The 24,346-nt window shown below is 25.5% G+C and overlaps 1 protein-coding gene across 1 annotated transcript; it reads right to left on the bottom strand.

Moving 5' to 3' along the window:
* Positions 1 to 1,944: 1,944 nt before the first annotated feature.
* Positions 1,945 to 13,499, bottom strand: LOC145839226 (cyclin-dependent kinase 4-like). The gene is made up of 7 exons (XM_082946829.1): positions 13,441 to 13,499; positions 11,877 to 11,997; positions 8,963 to 9,130; positions 6,943 to 7,052; positions 5,905 to 5,961; positions 2,150 to 2,372; positions 1,945 to 1,974 (listed from the first exon to the last, which is right to left on the bottom strand). Exons 1-7 carry the CDS (start codon positions 13,497 to 13,499, stop codon positions 1,945 to 1,947), a joined length of 768 nt encoding a protein of 255 aa, XP_082802955.1.
* Positions 13,500 to 24,346: the final 10,847 nt, after the last annotated feature.

Raw genomic sequence — 24,346 nt, forward strand, 5'->3', positions numbered from 1 at the left:
TCAAACAAACATTTAGCATATTAAAGTAATTATGTTTGAAAGCTTATATAAATTTATTATTATTAATTATCAAACAAACATTTAGCATATTGAAGTAATTGTGTTTGGAAGCTTATATAAATGTATTATTATTAATTATCAAACAAACATTTAGCATATTGAAGTAATTGTGTTTGGAAGCTTATATAAATTTATTATTATTAATTATCAAACAAACATTTAGCATATTGAAGTAATTGTGTTTGGAAGCTTATATAAATTTGTTTTTATTAATTATCAAACAAACATTTAGCATATTGAAGTAATTGTGTTTGGAAGCTTATATAAATTTATTATTATTAATTATCAAACAAACATTTAGCATATTGAAGTAATTGTGTTTGGAAGCTTATATAAATTTATTATTATTAATTATCAAACAAACATTTAGCATATTGAAGTAATTGTGTTTGGAAGCTTATATAAATTTGTTTTTATTAATTATCAAACAAACATTTAGCATATTGAAGTAATTATGTTTGGAAGCTTATATAATTTTGTTATTATTAATTATCAAACAAACATTTAGCATATTGAAGTAATTGTGTTTGGAAGCTTATACAAATTTATTATTATTAATTATCAAACAAAAATTTAGCATATTGAAGTAATTGTGTTTGGAAGCTTATATAAATTTATTATTATTAATTATCAAACAAACATTTAGCATATTGAAGTAATTGTGTTTGGAAGCTTATATAAATGTATTATTATTAATTATCAAACAAACATTTAGCATATTGAAGTAATTGTGTTTGGAAGCTTATATAAATTTATTATTATTAATTATCAAACAAACATTTAGCATATTGAAGTAATTGTGTTTGGAAGCTTATATAAATTTGTTTTTATTAATTATCAAACAAACATTTAGCATATTGAAGTAATTGTGTTTGGAAGCTTATATAAATTTATTATTATTAATTATCAAACAAACATTTAGCATATTGAAGTAATTGTGTTTGGAAGCTTATATAAATTTATTATTATTAATTATCAAACAAACATTTAGCATATTGAAGTAATTGTGTTTGGAAGCTTATATAAATTTGTTTTTATTAATTATCAAACAAACATTTAGCATATTGAAGTAATTATGTTTGGAAGCTTATATAATTTTGTTATTATTAATTATCAAACAAACATTTAGCATATTGAAGTAATTGTGTTTGGAAGCTTATACAAATTTATTATTATTAATTATCAAACAAAAATTTAGCATATTGAAGTAATTGTGTTTGGAAGCTTATATAAATTTATTATTATTAATTATCAAACAAACATTTAGCATATTGAAGTAATTGTGTTTGGAAGCTTATATAACTTTATTATTATTAATTATCAAACAAACATTTAGCATATTGAAGTAATTATGTTTGGAAGCTTATACAAATTTGTTATTATTAATTACCAAACAAACATTTAGAATATTGAAGTAATTGTGTTTGGAAGCTTATATAAATTTGTTACTATTAATTATCAAACAAACATTTAGCATATTGAAGTAATTATGTTTGGAAGCTTATATAAATTTATTATTATTAATTATCAAACAAACATTCAGCATATTGAAGTAATTGTGTTTGGAAGCTTATATAAATTTATTATTATTAATTATCAAACAAACATTTAGCATATTGAAGTAATTGTGTTTGAAAGCTTATATAAATTTATTATTATTAATTATCAAACAAACATTTAGCATATTGAAGTAATTATGTTTGGAAGCTTATACAAATTTGTTATTATTAATTACCAAACAAACATTTAGAATATTGAAGTAATTGTGTTTGGAAGCTTATATAAATTTGTTACTATTAATTATCAAACAAACATTTAGCATATTGAAGTAATTATGTTTGGAAGCTTATATAAGTTTATTATTATTAATTATCAAACAAACATTCAGCATATTGAAGTAATTGTGTTTGGAAGCTTATAGAAATTTATTATTATTAATTATCAAACAAACATTTAGCATATTGAAGTAATTGTGTTTGGAAGCTTATATAAATTTGTTACTATTAATTATCAAACAAACATTTAGCATATTGAAGTAATTATGTTTGGAAGCTTATATAAATTTGTTATTATTAATTATCAAACAAACATTTAACATATTGAAGTAATTGTGTTTGGAAGCCTGCTTGGCCGAAGGTCTGTCCTCTCCACTGAATTCTAACATCCACTTCAACAAGTGTACTGCATCGTGATCGTCTCTTATCCGGGGAATAACCTTTTTCACGTCTTTACCGCCGCCGCAACCCTCCAGCATCGACATTCTGTACGGACATCTCATTGGCCACTTGTCAACTGGGGGAATTCCCAAAAAACTGAGAAGATTAAAATAATTTTATGGAAATATATTGATAGCCTTCTTTTACTGTCCCCATATCTACTTAAATGGTTGAACATTTGATTAGTTTTTTTCTAGTATTTTTACTCTAGTGACTTAAATTTATTTAAACTTATTTTCTATAAATAGTTCAATGAAAGATATATTATACTTGAATTGGCAATTTTTAAAGGAATACTAAGGAGCTGAAAAACAAAATTCAGAATTTTCTTTCAATTTCTGCTTAATATTATATTTTTAGAAAAGTAAAACTATACGAAGAAAAATTTGTTTAAAGCTCTTGTTTCAAACAAAGTTCACAGAAATATTTTGTTTTATTTATTTCAGATTAAATAACAAAGTTAAAACGGTAACTTATGACTTCATTCCATATAATAATAAGCTTATCAAAATAAAATTAAAACATCTAAATAAATAACATTAATTTATATACTAAACTAGGATTTTATTTTAATATATGATACTTTAATATTAAATGATATCGTTTTAAAGCAACTATATTATTGAAAAATACATAAATAGATTTTATACAAAGAAAATTACATATAAATATATGGTTTTTACTATTTCAATCTTTTTTTTTTAACTTAACGGCCAATTATTTTTAATTTTTTATTTTATTTTTTCTTATAATCATACAAACCTACTTCGCCAACGCTTTACATATAAACTTTTGATGTTCAATTGCATATAAAACATATAAATTTGCATATTTAGTACAATTTTCAAAGGTAGGGAAGTTGAATAAATGCAAATTTTCTTTGTTTTACATCAAAGTTTCACTGCATTGCAAAAAAAATCATGATTTCCTTTCGACGCCAGAAAATTGCAGAATAGACTTCAAAGAAATTACTTTATATGTGGATTTCGTGTAATTTCATTAAAATTAATACCACTAAATTTTTATTTTACTTTGTAAATTTATTTTTTAATTTTTTGAAAAGTCTTATAAATATGTTCTTTTATAAAATTTCCTAACACAACAAATCATATTTTTATTTTCGTATAAAAAAACATTGTCTATGAAAAAATTTATTTTAAAAATTTATACTTTTTTCACTTACGAAAGAGCAAAGACCATTCATTGGATATCTGCGTTGTGAAAATTTAATGTCAAATTGACCTTAAAAGGTTTTTTTATCACAAAAACGACCAAACAACATTTCGTTATCAGCTTATTTTATGAGAGAAAATGTGCTTTATCTGCTCGGAATGAATGCTTGGAATTTTCCCTGCACAATGGATGTGATGAAAATTGTTGGAAAAAAAAGTTGGAAATTTTTCACTGCATTGACACGTTCAACGCAAGTATAAGGAAAACTGAACTGTAGTTTGGAAAAAAATTCTTTAAAAAATTAAAGTTACGTCCTTTCTTAAAGCTTTTTTTGTAGAATATTATCAATTTGTATAGTTTTTAATGATTAAAACTAGTAATTCTAATACATCAAAGATTTTGTTTTAATTATTTTTTTATCAGATAGTGTTTATTCATAGCTGGATAAAAAAATTGAACTATATATATTTATTCTAAAAGTTTTTAGCTTTTAAGAAAGCTTATATAGAAGAAACTTATTTAAACAAACAAGGCATTAATAAAATTTATAAACAATTGTAAAAATTAACATCTGTAGATTTTTGCTAATATAAGCATTTATTTCATTACAGTGCTTCCTCGCTAATCCGGTCCTCGCTAATCCGGTTCCTCGCTAATCCGGCCGGTTTTAGTCGAGAAGTCGACTTATTTACTTTAGCGTTTTTTGCGTTTAATTTCATTTTACTTCGAAAAAGTATTCAATCACGTTTTATAATAATGCAAGCAATATATTGTTACGTCATAATAAAGTATCATTTGTATAATCTTAAGTCTTTTTCATACTTTTACCGCTCAATTGTAACAAACTTGTTTTTTATTCATTTGCAATTTTTCTGTCTTTGCTAAGCAAGTTACACTTTAATATACTACAATCAACATATCTATTTAAAAAATGGATAAGACAGCAAAGAAACGAAAACGCGTTCAACTAACAATTGAAAACAAGTTAAAAGTTTGCGAAATGGCAAACAATAATGTGCCTAAAGCAATGTAGTTTTTTGCCATTAATTTTGAACTTATAAAATTTTGTTTCGTTTAGTTTTGTCTGTTTTAATTCTTTTTTCTTTGAATAAAGTAAAATAAGTTAAATTAAAAGAAATATTATAATACGTTTCGTTATATACATTCATAATATAACTAAGGTAGATAATTTGTAATAAAAAGCGATATTTTGTTCTTATCCGGCCAAAGGCAAATCCGGCCGTATTTTCAAAAAAATCTTGTCCAACTTAGCCGGATTAGCGAGGAAGTACTGTACTTACATAATCCAATCATCATTAAAAAACGATTTAGATTAATAACTTCAGCCAATTTGTCAGACAATGGATCATACGGTGCTTAAAAACATCAAACAATGAAATTACATTTAATCAACTCGTTTAATAAAAAAGCCGAAATTCCAATAAAAGTTTGAAAAGCGACAAAATATTTTTTATCCCTTTAATCTGTGTGTGATGGGGGCACTCGAAAATGCAATCAAAAGGTTTCCGCCAAACCTGCAAATTAATTACAGCCGCTACACAACAATATCAACGTATCATCCCCTGCTGATACAATAAAGTTCAAACTAATCGAAAGCACTCAAACGTGTGTGGAAATTTCAACGGAAAACATATGTTTCAGTGTGGGAAAAACTTCTGTTTCAGAGGCAATTATCGCGCTGGATTATATTGGACGCTGGCGTTGGAGGTAATTAGCGACGCAATTAGCTTCTTTTTGTCTATTGTGAGATCGGTTCTTTGGGGGAGGCAAATTAAGCTGCTTTGTTCAACCCTTGTGTTTGTTCTGCTGTTAGCGCATCTACTTGTGCTGTTAGTGGATTGTGCTGAATAGACACCACTCGACAAACTTCTGCTAATTGTTGCTGCTAAATTGTTGGTAGCTGATTATTTGCCACCCATACGGAATTGTTAGCGGATAATTGTTGAAGAAATGTTGATTTAGAAAATTATGTAATTAGTTGAAGCTTTAAAGACCTGAGGAAAAGTTTCAAACTGAAAATAAAATCAAATGCATAAGACTTCAATATTTTTTACATCATGCATCTAATTTAATTCTATATTTGAATATATTTAACTAAATTGAACCATTAATTTTATAGCATATTTTCTCACCCGTCTAGCATTTTTTATAAAAAATTTTCCTTGTATTTAGGTTGTATTGCGTTAAAAACTAATGATCTATAAAAAATTTTAACCCAAAAATAGACTTTGGTATTATAATCTTTGGCTGAATAGAGAAAATTTGGAATTTTTAGTTTCGCAGGTTTCATAACATCTTATATACCTCAAATATTTCAAAATATCTGTTTACACTTTTATTTTTCCCACATATGTGCGTGAGGAACCATTACTTAATTAATTTAATTAATTAAAATAACTAAAATTAATGTTAATTAAAAATATTTAAAACTTACGAGAAAATGGCTCTCAGTTGGTTGGCATCACTGTTTCCATGGATTTGAAAAAGTGGCCTGAAAATTTATTAAATTTACATTTTTACAACTAATATTGAGACAATTTTTCATAATTTTATAAGGCATACCTTAGTTTTATTTTTACAACTAAATTATATTTTAGGCTTTTTTTCTTGTTTTAATAAAACTTAGAGTGTAAAATGTAATCAAATTATATGTATTTAGTTAGATGAAAATAAAAAATATTAACTAATAAGGTGAGTTTAACTTGTATGAATTTAAATCCAATTATTTAGGGAGTAATTTGCACAACAATTAACACACCTAACTGCAAACTTAAAGTTCTACCTCAACAAATTCTAAATATTCAACTTAAGTGTATTTCAGAACTAAATATACTTTAGTTACGTTTTAAGTTCAGTTTTAATGTTCTAATTTTGAAATTTATAGAGTTTTAATGATAATATTAATTATTCTTTTTTTATGCATAATAGCCTTTTGACCTACAAGTAATTAAAATAAAAATAATAATCTTCTTATTATAGGAAATTACCACCCATACTGTGGTTAAACAAAGTATTTAAACAAACCACACGTTAGCTATTGAATGTAATTAATTGATAAAAACTTTTCATATATCTGATAAAAGTATAGTCTTTTTAACTTAACTCCTACAAACGCATCAATCATTTCTTTTGTTTAACAAACTCAAAAAAAAGATGGTTCTTTTATAATGAACAAATGGCTTTTGATTGTCAATTAAGCATAGAGTAGGTGAAGCATTTAAGTATGAGTCTTAATATTCTAAATATGATAAAAAGCTATTTTTACGCAACTGTTTATACATGGATATTAAACTATGAATAGCATGAAAATTTAAAGTAGCTATTTCATTTTAAAGAATAATAGAATGTTAGTACTAGAAACTTTTTGCTAGAAACCAACTTATGTTAAATTTACAAACTTTATAAGTCCATTGTATTATCTTAAAAACATTAACTAAATACAAATAAATAAACAAATTATGAGAAAACTCACTCGAGTCTGTACATTTCAGCCATGATGCAACCAATGCTCCAAATATCAACTTTTGAGTCGTATTCCTGCTCAAGTAACACCTCAGGACCCCTGTACCACACTGTTACTACCTATAACATTTCAAAATATATAACTAACTGTTACAAGTTAAAATATTAATTAAATATTACAACCTCTGAATATATAAAATTTGTTTTACCTCACATTTACTACCTGAAAATGAAGTATAATATTACTAACCTTAAAAACTTTTTAGTAAAAAAACATATTTTAAACTACCATCACCTGAAAATATTTTTTTTTAATACTAGTCTGTTTACACTTAAAAATAGTACCAACTTTTACATTTGAATAAAATGTTACTTAACTGTTATCACCAAAATAATTATTTGAAGACAATATTGCACTCGATAAGAACTTTGTCTTTTTTATTTACTTAAAATTTTATTTGTGGGTGAAAAATTAAATTTGTTTAAAGAACCCCAGGAATTTACATATCAACCTACATATATATGTACAAATAGTGTTAACACACGTTTATATTCGTGTAAATTTTAGTTTGTATATAATACATGTGGCAATGTTTCCTTTATTTACTTAAGCTCAAGTATCTGGGTGAAAAATTTAATTTGTTTAAAAAAAGCTTAAAGAGTATTGTAAGGCATTGACTATGGAATAATGAACATTTCATGAGTTGAATAGAAGCTAAAGCCAGGATAATTTACAGAAAACTTACTCGTAACATTTAAACTAGTTATATAAAAACTGCCATGAGAATTTGAAAGCTTTTTGATGTTCTATATGGAATTGGAATGTTGCGTTTAAATTTGTGCTTTACATAACCAATACTTAACTAAAAGAATTTGTTAGTAAAAAAAATATTTAGCTGGTTATTTCTTGGATATATAAAAGAGTTAGTGTTAGTTAAAATAGAAATTAATATTTATTAAACTATTTCTAGTGTTTCTAAAAGTACTAAATGTAAGCTTAACTTAATAGTTTTATTTTCCTCAGTTCAAAAACTAAATGTGACGCTTTAAAAAAAATTTACTATTTACTTGTAAAACTACTCTTAAGAAAAGCAATAAACTTGCACAAACAAGTAATTAGTGGTATATTATTTATGTTATAAACACCATAGTTGTGGATACAAACAAAGATAAGAGCGTAGGAAGGAAAATGTTGTTTACGTGTAATTAGCACACATCCTTTGTTAAATAAATTATTACTTGAAATTACTTAATTTCAATAGGAAATAACTAAACACCAAAACAATTATTTGTTTTATTTTATTAATTATATTTTTATAATGTTTATTTCACTGCTTAACGGTATAAGCTTAAATCAAAAACGGCTTAAAAAATTATAATTACCATATTATATTAAACTAAACAAGCATTAAATATATAAACTCTTTTAGTTTAATACCTTTCTCTTTTCAAGTATAATTTTATAATTAGTATATGAAAACAAATACTTCTGACTATAAGTATATCTAAAATTTAGTAAAAACCTTAAAAATAAAAAAGGTTAAATCAAAATTGTTCAGTGATATTTGTAATATAGCTGATGGTAACTACATAACAAAAATTTTACGTTTGTTAAAATAATCATCTTTAAGAAACTATTTTAAAGATCTAACTTTATCTTAATATAATCTAATGTGTGTTTAATATTTCTTGATGAGTTAAATTATTGTTCTTATTTTAATTTTTTATAAAGAAGAAAACTTGATTTTACAATCAACTTAATCAACCAGAAGTTTATCACAATACTATGTTTCTCCTTATTAAAATTTATAAGTTTCTATATTAATATAAAGTATCAGAGTTAAGGAGAAAATTTGTACTTCTCTTTAAGTTATTATAAACTAAATTTAAGATTTCTAACTAGTACCAATTATACAATCAACTTCGTAGAAACATTTTTCAATGTTTTTGTAAAATTAAGTTAATATAATCTCAGTAGAAAAATTTTATCATTTTTTTATTATATTTCAATATATATACAAACAACAAACCACTGGTGTGAGGACATTGGTAGAAGTGACGATCCTCGATAATCCGAAATCAGCAATCTTAATCTTGTGGTTCTTACTGACCAGTATGTTCTGCGGCTTGATATCCCGATGAACCACTTTGTGCATGTGCAAGAAATCCAACCCGAGCAACATTTGTTTCAATAATTCCTGATTAATATTGATTATTTATATTTAATATGCAAGAAATCCAACCCGAGCAACATTTGTTTCAATAATTCCTGATTAATATTTAATTATTTATATTTGATGTACAAGAAATCCAACCCGAGCAACATTTGTTTCAATAATTCCTGATTAATATTTAATTATTTATATGTGCAAGAAGTCCAACCCGAGCAACATTTGTTTCAGTAATTCCTGATTAATATTTAATTATTTATATTTAATGTGCAAGAAATCCAACCCGAGCAACATTTGTTTCAATAATTCCTGATTAATATGTATTTGTTTATATTTAATGTGCAAGAAATCCAACCCGAGCAACATTTGTTTCAATAGTTCCTGATTAAAATTTAATTATTTATATTTAATGTGCAAGAAATCCAACCCGAGCAACATTTGTTTCAATAATTCCTGATTAATATTTAACTATTTATATTTAATGTGCAAGAAATCCAACCCGAGCAACACTTGTTTCAATAATTACTGATTAATATTTATTTATTTATATTTAATGTGCAAGAAATCCAACCCGAGCAACATTTGTTTCAATAATTCCTGATTAACATTTAATTATTTATATTTAATTTGCAAGAAATCCAACCCGAGCAACATTTGTTTCATTAGTTCCTGATTATTATTTAATTATTTTTATTTAATATGCAAGAAATCCAACCCAAGCAACATTTGTTTCAGTAATTCCTGATTAATATTTAATTATTTATATTTAATGTGCAAGAAATCCAACCCGAGCAACATTTGTTTCAATAATTCCTGATTAATATTTAATTATTTATATTTAATGTGCAAGAAATCCAACCCAAGTAACTCCTATATTGTAATATTTTATTGTATTATGTATTTCAGTCTTTGTTTGTAAATTAATGAGTCAGCTTTTATATTATGTTACTTAAAAAAAAACTTGTAAATTTATTGGTATATTTATTTATTATGTGTAAATTTAACACCTTATTCGGTTTTACAATGTAATAATAAATTCATGCTTTTTACAACATCATTTTTTTAAGTACACAATTTTTAAATTATTGAAAACCACAATTGGTTATAATAAATCAACAAAAATTACAAACAGCCAAATTACAAATTGACTTATTTTGCAAATTTTGAATTCAGATCTCATTATAACCGATCTATTATTTTACAGTATATGTACAATACGTTATCAGTTTCTAAAAGTTTTATGGTTGGCAAATCTGATTATTTTAATTTAATTGGATTTTAAGTTAAGCTTTGCAGCTTAATTGTAGCTAATTATAAAATAAACTTAAAAATACTCTCTTTGTACTTTCAGTTGATGATAGACATATTGTTTAATGTTTCTAATTGAAACTATTGAGAAATATAAAGTAATCAAAATAAGTTCAATTAGATGCTATCAACAATATTCAAAAAATTGAATTAATTAGTTTTTAAACATTAAGTAAGTTTAGTATTTTAAACAACTAAGTGTTTTTAAATTTAACAACAACTTGTTTTGTGCTAATGGAATTAAAAAATATTTTCGATACAACTCATAACAAATTCTGACAAAAACTTACTAACTAATAAAACTTTTTACTAGCACTTGAAAACCTTATGTGTGATTAGGATGCGAACTCTTAAAACACTCTAATCTCAACAAGTCTCTTTAAAACTCAACAAGAAAGCTTTCAAGGGAGTTTGAAAATTTACAATAAGAATCGCTCTATCCACTCAACAGGAAAGAATTTCGAAAAAGTCAAAAAAATCACGAGTCCAAACAGAGAAGAGTTGTAAACAAAAACCGCAGATAAAATCAGGGGAAAAGTTAAAAGAGTTGATGGCACGTTGAAAGGCTTTTCAAACGTAAACAGAGTCGGTGAGTCATAAGTCATTGTGATTTAAACTTGCCAGTGGAACCCTCATTGTTTTACTTCGTTTGAGAAAATATCCTTGTAATAATGGAATTACTCATCATGCTGCTTAAAACTACTATTCACTAAAACTGTTCCACTAAAACTTGTTTATTTTTAGCCTACTAGCAAAAACAATGGCTTGACATTTCAACCATGTTTTTTTATTTTTACATATTATTTTTCTGTGTATAAACTTTCATGGTGTTTAAGCCCGATGTATTTTATGGTTTATTGGCTCGTATAATTACGAAACTGAAAAATTCACTTCTTATGTGTTCGAACTACTTGAAACTTTCCAAGCTCAAAAAATTTTAGAAATGTTTGAATAAAAGTAAATATGTGGGTGTTACAGCAATTCACAATTGAAACATTAGGTGGTCTGGTGTATAACATTTTCAGTGGATTTTTCGTTATATGAGTATAAAAACTTATGACTTTGCTCTCACCAATCATAAGTTGTAAAATTGCAAAATTGCACATTTTCAAATTCTTAACTTATAAATCATCAAGATAAACGGCCTATTTTTGTAAAGGGCAATGGTATTTTTAAATACTGATATAAATAATTCAATTACACAAGCAAATTTAATGATTAAAACATCACATTTATTGTTAGTCCATTTAATAACCATAAACTTTTTTTATTTATAAGGCATCAAATGCCAATATAAACAAGCTTACAAATAAAATACTTCGACTCGCAGTTTTTAAATTAAGTGATGTTTAAACCTTAAGTAACTAAATCAAAGAGTAACTATAAAAATTCACCTAAATCTAATAAGTTTATTTTTATTTATTTAAAAACTATTTATATAAATAATTTATAAACAAATAAATACCCTAATTCTTCTTGCACCAATGCCGTGGGGCCTGTGCTGATCCATGTAAGTAGAAAGATCGAATTCGAGAAAGGGGAATACCATCACCATGCAGTTGTCCCCCCATATCACGTCCCGTAACCTGTTGTGACGTCATAAATAAGTAGCATGGGTTAATTTAAGTTATAGTTTTCACATTATTTATTAAATTTAAAAGTTTGGTCTGTTATAGGTAACAAAACTTTATCATTAGTTGGTGTTTGAAAACTTTTTTATTGATAGTAAATTTTGGACTAGTTTTACTTAAAAATAATGAAACTTTTAATACTGAAAATATTTTAAATAAACTAATTAATATGTTACTGATTAAATGCTTAATAAAGCAATAAAGTGAAGTGAAAAGTTTGCTGCTTTAAAACAACTTGAATTTGAAGATAATTGTGACATCACTGGTTTTAACATTGATGTAAACTGACATTTATTCAAGTAATTTTCAAGGAGTTTAATTAAATTTATCAAGTTTCAACAAGATTATCAAGTGCTGAATTCCTTTGATTAAAAGCTACCGGTTTTAAGAACAAAAGGTTATTTTGTCATAATTTGTATTACATGACTTTTGCATTTTACCTAGAATAGATTAATCAATTTTCTAGACATTTTAGCACCTTTGAAGTTATAAACTTAAACAATTAAACTTGTTATCAACACAGAATCAGTTGAATTAAACTTTAACCTAAATAATAAAACAAAAATTCATATTTCATAAGAACTTGTTGTCTCAAAATTAAATTGATATTTTGTAGACGTAACATTCTTACCTTTTTTAAATTTTCACACATAAACTTTTTCAAGGCTTGAGAAAATTTTAACAGAAATTACGTAAACAAAAGACTAGTAGCTTTAAAGAAGATCAAAAGTAGAAATAAAAACTTAAAAATGTCGTAATTTAAAATTTTGATCGATCTCGCAGACATTTATAGTTCTTTTTCACGTAATTAAACTTGTAGGCAAGAGCAGAACCGTGCAAAGCTTAAAATAACTTATATTTTCACGCAAAGTTTAACTGAACACACATCTAAATACGTCTTTTGTTGAAAGGTCACAGGGAAATATTACCAGAAAAGTACACATCAATTATTTTGTCCCTCCCACATACTTTATACAGTATTCCGTAATATGTCATTTTGAAACGCCTTGTATTTAAATATTGTATTCAAATTCAAATTTTTAGCCTTAACATTGCCATATATTTACAGACTTAGTGTACGTAAGCTTTGAAAAAATTAATTTACGAAACAGTTACTGAATTTGGTAAAAATTAGATCTCTAGCATGATTACTAGGTTTTAAAAATGTTATTTCACCACAAAACTAATTTTTCCCCTCCCAACTAAACTTTTAATTAAAGAAAATTTTTGTACGACTGACCATAAAAGTCATTAAATGTCAAAATATATGTAATTCCCACATGATCTACACATGTTATTCGTCGCCTAACCAAATCAAATTATCACTGAAGCCTCAAATTTTTTATCTGATCTATAACTCATGGGTTCCGGAAAATGTTTTATGACGTCATAGCTCACCTCATGACGTTCTCGTGATCGAAGTGAGCCAGTCTTTTCAGCAGGAATATTTCCCTCATGATAGCCAGTGAGATTCCGTTTTGAGCGGTTGAGACGTTGTTCAAATGCTTCAGTGCGACCGTGCTAAAAGGTTTAAATAGTCATCAATATTTTAAATAAATAATAAACATTAAACTGTTTAATTCTTATGTCTTATATAAAATGAGACGTTTTTCAAATGTTTCAGTGCAACTGTGCTGTATTAAATATTGAATAAATAAACATTAATACAATTAAAATATATATAAATATATATATATAAGATGACACTTAATACTTGAAAAAAGCTTTTGTATACATTACAAGCTAAAATAAACAAGATACTAGTTATGAATGTAAAAAAAATTAAAATTGTGCTGTTGAAACGTTGAAATAAACATGAATAAACTAGAATATTTGGTTCAAATTTTTATGATTACAAGTAACATTTAAGATCATATTTACAAATTAAATTTAAGCATATGGTTAAAAAACATAATTAACTGTGTTTTTTTATGTAAGCTAGTTATAAATGTTGCTAAAATTATGCTGTTGAACTAAACATGAATACTTTGGTATTGAGGATTAAACATTAATTTTTTGGATTACATTTTTATTATAAGATGACAGGTAATAAACAAATTAATCAAGTTTAGTCTAAACAGTTTAACAGCATTTTTTTTATTTTCTGGCTTTAAAATAATCAAATATGTCTAACAAAAATTTATTGAAGTTTAGTATTTAGCATTGCACCATATTTGTGTATACGTGTACAAGTTATAGTTTCATTATTTACAGTAAATTTAAAATTTTTCAGCACTAATACACATGCGTTGTGCCAAGCAGTGCCAACTTTCAATGCATGTAGTTTGAAATGCTGCTAGTTAGAAGTTTATGCTTATATTACTTGAATTTTAGCTTTAACAGTAAGATTATTGTTTGACAACTAGCTAAATATCATATTTACTTAAAGAAATATACAATTTATTTGTTAAATAAGTTCAATTATATTAACTAGTTTTTTTTAATCAAAAAGGAAATAGTTAAAAAAATACTTAAATTAGACAAAACCGTTTAAACGTTTTCATATACTTAATTCATATACACTTATTCTTTCAAGTTGAAATACATTATCTATTTAAAGTATCTGAATTTTATTTGGCTTAAGTTTGCAGTCATAACTTTACTCACTAAAATTTTAAAATAGTGTTCAATCAAGAACTTTGTTCAGCAAAAGAGATACCCGAGTATCTATCTTACTTCCTTGTTTAGGATGATATAATTTCTTAATTTGGTTGAGTCATAATCTAATCGACGGTTTCGACCTGCACAAAAGGAAGCCAATAAATCCTCTAGACAAAAGGTAAATGATAACTCCACACACACAAGAAGGTTTATAAAAAATACAGCATAAAGTATGCCAAGTTGCGTGCAATGTTTGCGAATGTAAATAATTTTCAACATAAACGCCTACGCACACACAATAGAAGCACAAAAACTTTTTCCTGGAAGTCCGACAACGCATGCGAACAAGCGAGCTAGCAAGCGAAATACGTTTCAAATACTTCGCGTCGGTGGATTATAAACGTCTGCTGCAAGTTTCAACCGTGTTGAGGTGTAAATATTTAGCGTGTCTACAGATTTAACTTACGACTTCTGACCCAGGTTCAGTTTATAAGATGTATCAAAATAAAACACTGATACGTTTAACAAAATACCGTTACTTATTACACATTTTCGCTATTTTTTCGCTAGGTACGTTTTTTCAAGTATTTGTTTAAAGGTTTTATTTGATTTTAAAATGTTAACGTTTGGGCGTGAGAATGTAAAACATGAACTTGAGTTGTAAGCAAACAAAATATTTTTCACAAGTTAATAGATATCAAAAAACTTAAACTGCCCACAACCAAGTTTTAAAAACCGCTAATCGTCGGTACAAAATAAATTAGCCAGATCATAGCGTGATGAAAATAACTTTTTCTAAACGCTCCATTCGAGCAGATTAGTCATTTATCTAACTTAAGCGGCGCGCACTGCACTGACAAAGCATAAAGAAATTATCAAGGCAACTTATCTCTTGATTTTATTTTAAAGCTTATTTCGTGTTGGACGTACACGTTTTGTTACTTACACAAAAACCCGGCCACACAGCATTTTTTGTGTTATAAGTGAAACTGGCTGATGTATCGCATTTTTGGATTTTTTTTTTCCAAACTCGTGATCAAAGCGAAATTTGTGTGATATATATTTCTTGTGGTAGGTTATATTGGAAAAATAAATGTATGTAAAAAAATATAAATTTTAAAAAACGTTTAAATTTCACATGACCAAATAAGCTCTTGAGCTTTTTACAGCTCAGCTACTTTTTGCTTTGATATAATCTCAAAGCTAATTAGCGCACAGTGAGAATTTACCTAACAAAACCAAACAGCTTAGCTACTTAGAACTGCAGCGGATGTTGATATCAAAGTTTGAACACAGGATGCTCCTCTCTCAAGACAAACACACTACGAGAAGGTACATACGAGCAGGGGTTGTTTTCTCAGCGAGCTCTGTGCGCTGTGTAATGCAAACATTCTCGCTTCATATAAGTAGACGAAGAAGGCTTTCAAATATTTGATGTTTGAAATGTTGCGTGGTTTTTCAACTAGAATATTTTCGTGTGTGCTTAATATTTTATTAGTTATTAATTACTTTTGGGTGTAAGTTGTGATTTTATAAGTGGTGTTGTTTTCTGATATGTTTTAGGTAAACTTTATAACAATAATCAAAAAAAAAATTTCAAGTAATTTTTTTAGTTTACTTTATTTTCTAATTTTTTTTTTGTGTGCTTAATATTTCATAGCTATAAATGATTTTATGTAAGTTGTATTATTTTGTTTAGTAAATTTTATGATCAATTTTTCAATTAACATTTTAACAATAATTTTAAAATTAAAATCTAAATAAATTTTGCTTGTTTGATATTTTATTGCTTTTTTGATATTGATAAATTGTTATTTTTCGTGTAAACTGTTGTATAATTAACATATAAAATTTTACCTTTGATCATTTAAAAAACTGAGGTTAAATTTTTTTTTTGTGAAAACTTATTATTTTTTATATTATCTTCTTTGTGTTGAGTTTAACATAGAAGTTATATTCTTTGTGAGGTTGTTTTCACACTTTATAGACTTTGTATATTTATACTTTTGTGTGCACTTGTCAACATTTAAAAGTTATTAATAACTTTTATGTAAGCTTAAGTATGACGTTTTCAGTGGATGAAAATCAAGAAATTACTCGATATAACACTATGTCATACTTATCAGTGAATTTTTGTCATTGAATAAATAAGCTTTCATTACAAAAGGCCTTAAATTTTTATTCAACACAATCAAATAGGTTATTAAAACCAAAAGCAATTATTTTAATGTTTGTATAGACAAAATTGTTTTGATAGCAGTTTTTGTGTAAATCTAGGAAGTTATCATTTTTACTTTTGTCTTTCAACTTTAATCAAGCATTCAACATACGAAGACTGAAAGTGTTTTATTGTGTAAACTCAGCTTGATTCTGAGATTTTTATTAATTTTTGTCTCCGGGGAACTTAATTATTGCATGGTGACATTAAATTGAGGTTGTGAATTAAAAGATGTTCTAACATGTGAAAGTTTTCTTTTTACACTAATTAAGTTTAATTTACAAGTATAAAATCATATTACAAAGAAAACATTAATTCCTAATTGAATTTTTTTAATTTTAGAGTATAACTTTTCTTTTCTTTATTATAAGTAATCAAAGATTCTGAGATAGAAAATAAAAAAATGTTTGTTCAATTTAATTACATCAAACTAGCCTACTGTTTTACAACAAGCAGAATAAAAAATAAAGTTTCAACGGTCTTATTAGCAATGTTTACATAATTATATTTAGAAAATAAACAAAAGTACCATTACCTCATAAAAACGCATCAGCTAATCTCATTTAAAATAAACCACAACTCTTATAAATAATTATAAACTATATAAGAAAAATAATCAATAACTATATATTTAAAGTAGAACCCGACACTTTTGTGTGCATGTTATGAAACTTAAGTCGCAAATATGAATGGTAAATAAAAGTTAAAGTGCTTAAAATTCTCAGCTTAAAATAATTTACTTTCCAGTATGATGTTCCGCATAAGATTGTAAAAGATGACTTACTTTCTAAAGTGATGCTTACGTTTATCAATGGAATGAATGCTTTCTAATAAAACAGCTCTATCTATATAAACATTCTTGTGAGTGAACGTTTGTGGCGTGATTACATAATTGGCGAGACATCACTAGTGGGCGCCTTGCCTACTCAGTATTTCAAGAGAAATTAGAGTTTCATAATCTGATCTTATAGATAGGTCATACTTTGCCAAAATATTGTAAAGAGTAAGACTCAGGTTTATAAGAATTTAAAAAGTAGTAAGACTCAAAGTTTTCTTTTTAAACAAGAAACTTCCAATTTAAATAATTTTCATTTACTGTTTTATATTTTAGGTTGTCTTAAACTTAATTCACTCATTAAGGTTTTAACTATATTTAAAGTAACATACTTAATTTTAAAATCTATTTTTATTTTTTAAATCAGAATGAAAGATTTTATACTCCAAAATTAACACACTGAAAGTGTTAACTTAAATAATTTAAAGTTTTCTTAAGTTGAATATAGTTGTCAAGATTTTAAATTAATTTAAAACAATACGACTAAATTCTAAGTAAGATTTAATTTCATTAAATAAAGGATAGAAAAAGATAATCACACTCTTAATGGTGTTTTTAGTCATTTTAACTAGTTTTTAGTTAAGTTATTTTTAAAGGTTCTAATTCTGTTAAAAAATTGTAGAAAGTACCGAGAAATGGTATAACTAGTGCTATAATTGAGTTTAATTTAAGCTTTCTAAAATGATACAGTTGTTTTTCCAGGCTTTTTTCAGGAACAATTTCTAGTGCAATTTAAGGTTCTTCGTGCACCAGGTTCTATTACTAAATATTTTGAGCGTCTTTTTTATCGTTCAATAAACTATAATTTAACATTATACTTTTTTTTTATTTACCAAAAGTCTTGATAAGCATTTGAAGAAAGCAAAAACTAATTATATCCAACTATGGAATGTTTGCATTTGATAAATCATACAAAAGTATGCATTAAATATTAAAAATACCTTTCCTGTATTGTAGCTACATTTTTTGATCTTCAAGTAAAATTTTCAATGCACAATTACTATAAAGTACTTTCTTCATATTTTTATTATTTTTATATCAAGTAAATAAAAAAACAACTAAATATATTGAAAGATTTACTCAACTTGGTAGCTAACTTAAATAATAAAAATCAATTGTATTATACTGATATAAACGTACCTTATCTTGATACGCTAGGCTTGATTTGTATAAAAATACTCTTACTTTTAAATCGATAGCTTTCTCAGCAATGACTAAAAGTAAATGTGCCTCCTTTTATAAAACAGTTACATTTCCTGATCATTCCTGAAACTATTTCTGACACAATATCATACTATTAAAAGAAAAAAAAAAACACAATTTAATAAAAAATATTTACTTAGGGATATCCTCATCAGATGATGACAAAGCTAGCAGCATATCAGATTATTTAAACTTATATAGTAACAAAATACTCATAAAGTGATTTAAAGAGTAAAAAAAGACGAAGTGTAGAAATATGTTCAAGTTTAATAGTAAAGGTCTGTTTAAATTATAACTGTATGCACACTTTAGGTTGTATACCAATGTTCTACAACAAACGAACCTTTTGAAGCATTTAAAACTTTTACCGGTATACTAAACTTTTTTTTTCGAATGATGTAGCTCATTTTGCTTTTCTAGTCATGTTTTTTTTTACTTTTTTTCTTAGTTGTCTTGTTGTCAATCCGATCTAGCTGCCTTTTAAAAAGCGACTAAAATGGTCAATTATTTTTTTTATATACCAGATCTTTACCACCTGGTGTTATTAGTTGTTTCGACGTGAAAATAATCTTTAGATTTGCTACATATCTAGTTGTTCTGATCAGTTTTATTTTCTTTTTATTAATTTCTGAGTGTTTATGTATATAAAAACAATACACATTACTTAAATTTTATAACAACATATACTTAGTGCTTAACTCTTCAGTTCTTTTCTCAGCAATTATTCAAATCTAGCTGATATAATCAAAAGGTAATCAATGTAAAAAAATAATAGTTAAGCAAAGGGTAATTAACAATACATATAAACTTTTAATTACAATGCAACTAAAAATAAATAAATTAAGGTAACAACCTTTAAAACTATCGATGAAAATATAAAAGTATAATAACAATATTTATGTTTACACAGCTTCTGTTTTCTTATTAAAATACATATAGCCTCAATTTTAACTAAATTAAAAATATTGAAACAATTTTTGATAATTTTAAATCTTTTCTAATAATAATTATTTGCACATCATGGTTATTAACTAGGTGTTCTACAAAAGCAGATCTTTTTAAACCATTTACTACTCATTAACATTTGTTTTCTTTTTACTCATTTTACAAAAATCAGCAATACATTTTGGAATATGCTCTTAATTTCTTATACCAAGCTGCTTTGAAGTCATACAGACATATCTATCTTCACAGAAGCAAACAAACTGTTAAACTTCCATAACTTCTTCATATTCTGACATCGGATCTTTGCCCCCTGGTCTAATCAAGGATCTAGATAAGAAAATAATTCTCGATTTTGTTAAGTGAAAAGATTTACTTATTAATTAGTTGATTTTTTTCTCCATAATTCTTGAGTTTTTATTGGCATAAGGTAAAAATAAAGTTATCGAACATTTCTCTATTCTGCTTGCTTTACTTTGTTTAAAGTTTTAAGCTTTAAATTAATTGTTCTATTACAAGTTCTTGTGACTTTAGCAACTTTTAAAGTATTAATTTTATGTGATTTATTTCATCAACAAATAATTCTTTTAAACAGATTTTATGTGCTCGATGGCAGAGCGTTCTTATCAAATTTGTCTTTCTTTTCATACTGCAAAATAAATAAAAGTTTAAATAGTTCCCAGCAGTGGCGTAGCGTGGTATTTTGGTCAAGGGGTGCGCAAATGTTTTTCCCAAAAAGTCCCCTAAGTTAAAACTTTTGTAATTAGCTATAAAAAGTTTTTTTTTTAAGTTTTATAATTGAAATAAATTCATTTAGTAAAATAAGTTCAAAGTAAGTGTTTTAAAAAATACTTATGTATTACAAAATAAATCAATTAAAAATAAGTATAAATTTCATTAGAATTACTTATACTTGCACAAATGTAAACTTGGTAAATAAAAACTGTTTTTACTACTTACAGTAAATTTTATATCTTTTAAATGAACATATTCAATAAAACGAAAGTATCTGCTTTATTTATGAAAAAAACTTCAATCTATTTAATATACAATACAACAGTGATAACAACACCTCATTGCACATAATTTGAATAAAGTTACACAGAAGTTAAAATAGACTAACTTTATAACTGTTATTACAATTTATTGCAACTTTGTAAAATAGTTAAAAGTATACTTTTTAAATTTAATTCATCTGATTGTATTTGTTTAAAATAAAAATCACAAACAAAGTTTATTTCTCATTGGCCGACACGCTTTTTCTTGTATTTTTACAAAAATAAAGATCAGAAAACTAGCAGTAGTCTTAACATTTATTGTAGCATTTAAAAAATTTGTAAAATTGTTTAATTTTCCTTTAAGAGTGACGTACTTATGTAAATTTTTTGTAGAAAAATCTATCATAAGGTTATACTAGTGCGGTGCACTAGTTAGTTGCGTACGTTTTGAGTAAAAATTCTTATGAAGTTAATGAAATTATAAAATTTTTCCTTATGGAGTTTTTCATCAACATCGGTGCACACTTTCGCTTGCGCACCGAACAAGTATATTGGGTAGCTCCCTAACTTGTCACTAATTGGTATTCAAAATTTCGTTTAACTTTTCGAATGCAAGATAAACACAGTTGAAAAAAGGTAAATTAAGCATAAAAAAATAAAAAATAAAGAATATAGATAATATTTTTTTTTTACTTCTTTTCGTTTTTTGGGTGGCAGGCATGCGCCAGTGTCCCTCCCCACGCTACGCCCCTGGTTCCCAGTAAAGTTTGTCTATCTTTAAACAGATGTCAAAAGTTTGTTCTTATGTCGTTTAAGTAAAAAGTCAAGAAAAGCCAATTCATCGTTGTTTTCTTTTTCTAATGTAATAAAGCTTTTTTTAAAGATATTTCTGTAATAAAGCTTTTTTTTTCATATATTTTTATTATTTAATTTTTAGAAATTTTGTTACGACAGAATTTTCTAAACACTCCTAGGAACATTTCTTAAAAGTTTGAAGTATTATCTCAAAAAATGTGGCAGAAGATAGATTTTTAGTGAAATAGCATTTTTGCTATTTTTAATTTATAAAAAGCAAAATTTTCATAAGTTTTTAGCTCTAACAGGCTTATAGCTAGCAAGCTAATTTTTTTTGTGGTGTCTAACTATGTGATTTGCCACGTACAAAAAATTGACTAAACAAAATTCCAAAATTTTCATTTTTGAGGGGTAAGAGATGCACCCTAGTCAACAAGCCTTATTTTCGACATTTACAAATTATTTTTTATTGGCTCAGTTTAGATTTTGTTTACCAACAAACTTACACTACTACAAGTGCAAAAAACCTTATTTTAAATTTTAATAAAAGAACTTATAAATTAGTTAAATTTATGTTTGTTTAAGTTTATTAAATAAAGAAATAAATCAGTACAAAAATAAGCAAGAAGTTAGTTTTTTGTTTTTTAATTGAAAGTATTTTTTAGGTATTTAATTATGAATAAAACATCATAATATACATGTGTTTGAATGTTTTAGGTATTAAAAAAGCAAAAGAAAGCACGCACATGTTTTTTAGTACAAAATTATTATAAACTAACAAGTTTTTCTTTATTATTTATTTATAATCTGTGTTGAACTATGTTGATTTATAGAGAAAGATGAAGACTTTTTTGTAATAACTTGGAAAATTATTGTATGCTTCTAATATAAAGGTTGTTTTATCATTTAATAAATTTATGAATATTCACAAAAGTATTTGGATATTTTGATTATAACTTAAGTTAGTTAAACATATAAACAGTAATCACTAAACTTTTTAAAACTGCAAACCTTTAACATTAACGAAAATGTTTTGTTCATTATTATAACAGGCCATAAATATGTATGTAATGAAAAGTAAAGAAGTTTTTCATCTAAAATACACACTTCTAATTAAAAGTTTAAATCTTAGTACAACATCATAACACAGCTATTGATGTCTGGGTTAAACACAAAATTTTAAGTAGGAGCTTTTGCCATGAATATTTTATGTTAAGTTTGGATAAATTTGTTACCACTAGTTTTGTTAAAGAATTCTAATAAAGTGATTTGTTTTTCTATTTTGAAGGCGTTTTATAAATTTACTGTAAAAACAATAAAACCATATACTAGACACTGTATGCTTTGGATCTTCTAAAAGACGTCAACTTAGGAATAAAAACTGTTTAACTTTTTTATATTTTCAAACATTATAAAAATAGTCTCTCAAAATTGAACAAGAATTGTTAACTATTGTAAATATCCAAGAATCACTGTATCTTTTCGACTGCAGCATTATTAGAAAATATAAATTTTGATTCGATAATATATTTCTGGAGTTTTAACAAGTTTGTCTCCTATTTGTAAATACTTTGCTTAATAACGCAGTAATATAATAAAAATGATGTTATATACCCCTGTCTAACTTTTATTTACCGATTTACTTTTTGCATTTTTGATAACTGTTGCCCAATAACAGCCAAAATAACTCTTAAGGGGCTGATGTCACCCACTTTAGCATAACCTGGTGTAACCAAATATATATAATATTTGTGATACAGAGTGTATTTATTTTTTTTTTTTTGAAATTTATGTTTTAAAACAAAAACTATTGTTTTGCAACCAACTTTAATAAAAGTAAAATTTTCCATGATACATAGGTTACATGATTCAACAAATTCGGATAGTTCTAGTTCCGACAATTCAAATTCTTTAAAAAAAATTGAAACAGTCGTAACTAAAAAAGTAATTTATATCGGTCTATTATTAAAAGTACATATGTAGTTTCTACTAATATCTACGAGCTATTTTTTCTTTTTTGCAAGTTCTTAAATATTGTTTAAGATTTTTTTTAAATTACTTAAAATAAATATGTTTTTTACTTTATTTAAGACATATATCAAAAAATACTTAATGTTTCGCAAATATAAAATAAATATTTTGTAGATGTTCAAAGAACCTACGTTTGTAATTTTTATATTTGACATATATGCATTACTTTTTATTTGTTACCGTTTCATTTTTTTTTTGAAATTTAACTGTCAGAATTTGAATAGTCGTGCACCCTTTTGAGTTATTGATTTATTAAAACCTCTATAATAAAATAAAACTAGTTTTCATTGAAAAACTGACTATTTTACGTGTATGTTAAATGAAACCTGTATGTTTTATCATTTGAGAAAATAAGTTTAACAATAAGACATAATTTATAAACTTAAATGTTGTTAATTAGTAGTTACATTTCATTTTTTATTACATTTTAAACTATACATACATGTGTTCATTGTAGATTAAGTAAAAGAATATATAAATCATAATGCTTTTTATAAACAAGTTCATTATTTTTTGATACTTTTGTGTTTAGTTTTTTAGTTTAAGTGAGCCTAGGATATCATATATATGCTTAAATACTTTATAATATTCAAATCAGCTAAAGCATTCATGACATTCAGTTATTCGAACTGCGTTTATGTTAAATTTTAATTAAAACTTCATTTATGTTTAAAGATTAAG

This window comes from Thalia democratica, chromosome 6 (assembly GCF_965202585.1).
Source record: "Thalia democratica chromosome 6, ktThaDemo2.hap1.1, whole genome shotgun sequence".
Lineage (NCBI taxonomy): Eukaryota > Metazoa > Chordata > Thaliacea > Salpida > Salpidae > Thalia > Thalia democratica.

Bases quoted from the DNA above. Each gene is read 5' to 3' on its own strand.
- LOC145839226 (XM_082946829.1), bottom strand. From the start codon at position 13,499: ATGAGGGAAATATTCCTGCTGAAAAGACTGGCTCACTTCGATCACGAG. The intron at 11,998-13,440 runs GTGAGCTATGAC...ACGTCACAACAG, and splicing joins GATCACGAGAACGTCATGAG to GTTACGGGACGTGATATGGG. The intron at 9,131-11,876 runs GTATTTATTTGT...AATATTAATCAG, and splicing joins TTGGTGCAAGAAGAATTAGG to GAATTATTGAAACAAATGTT.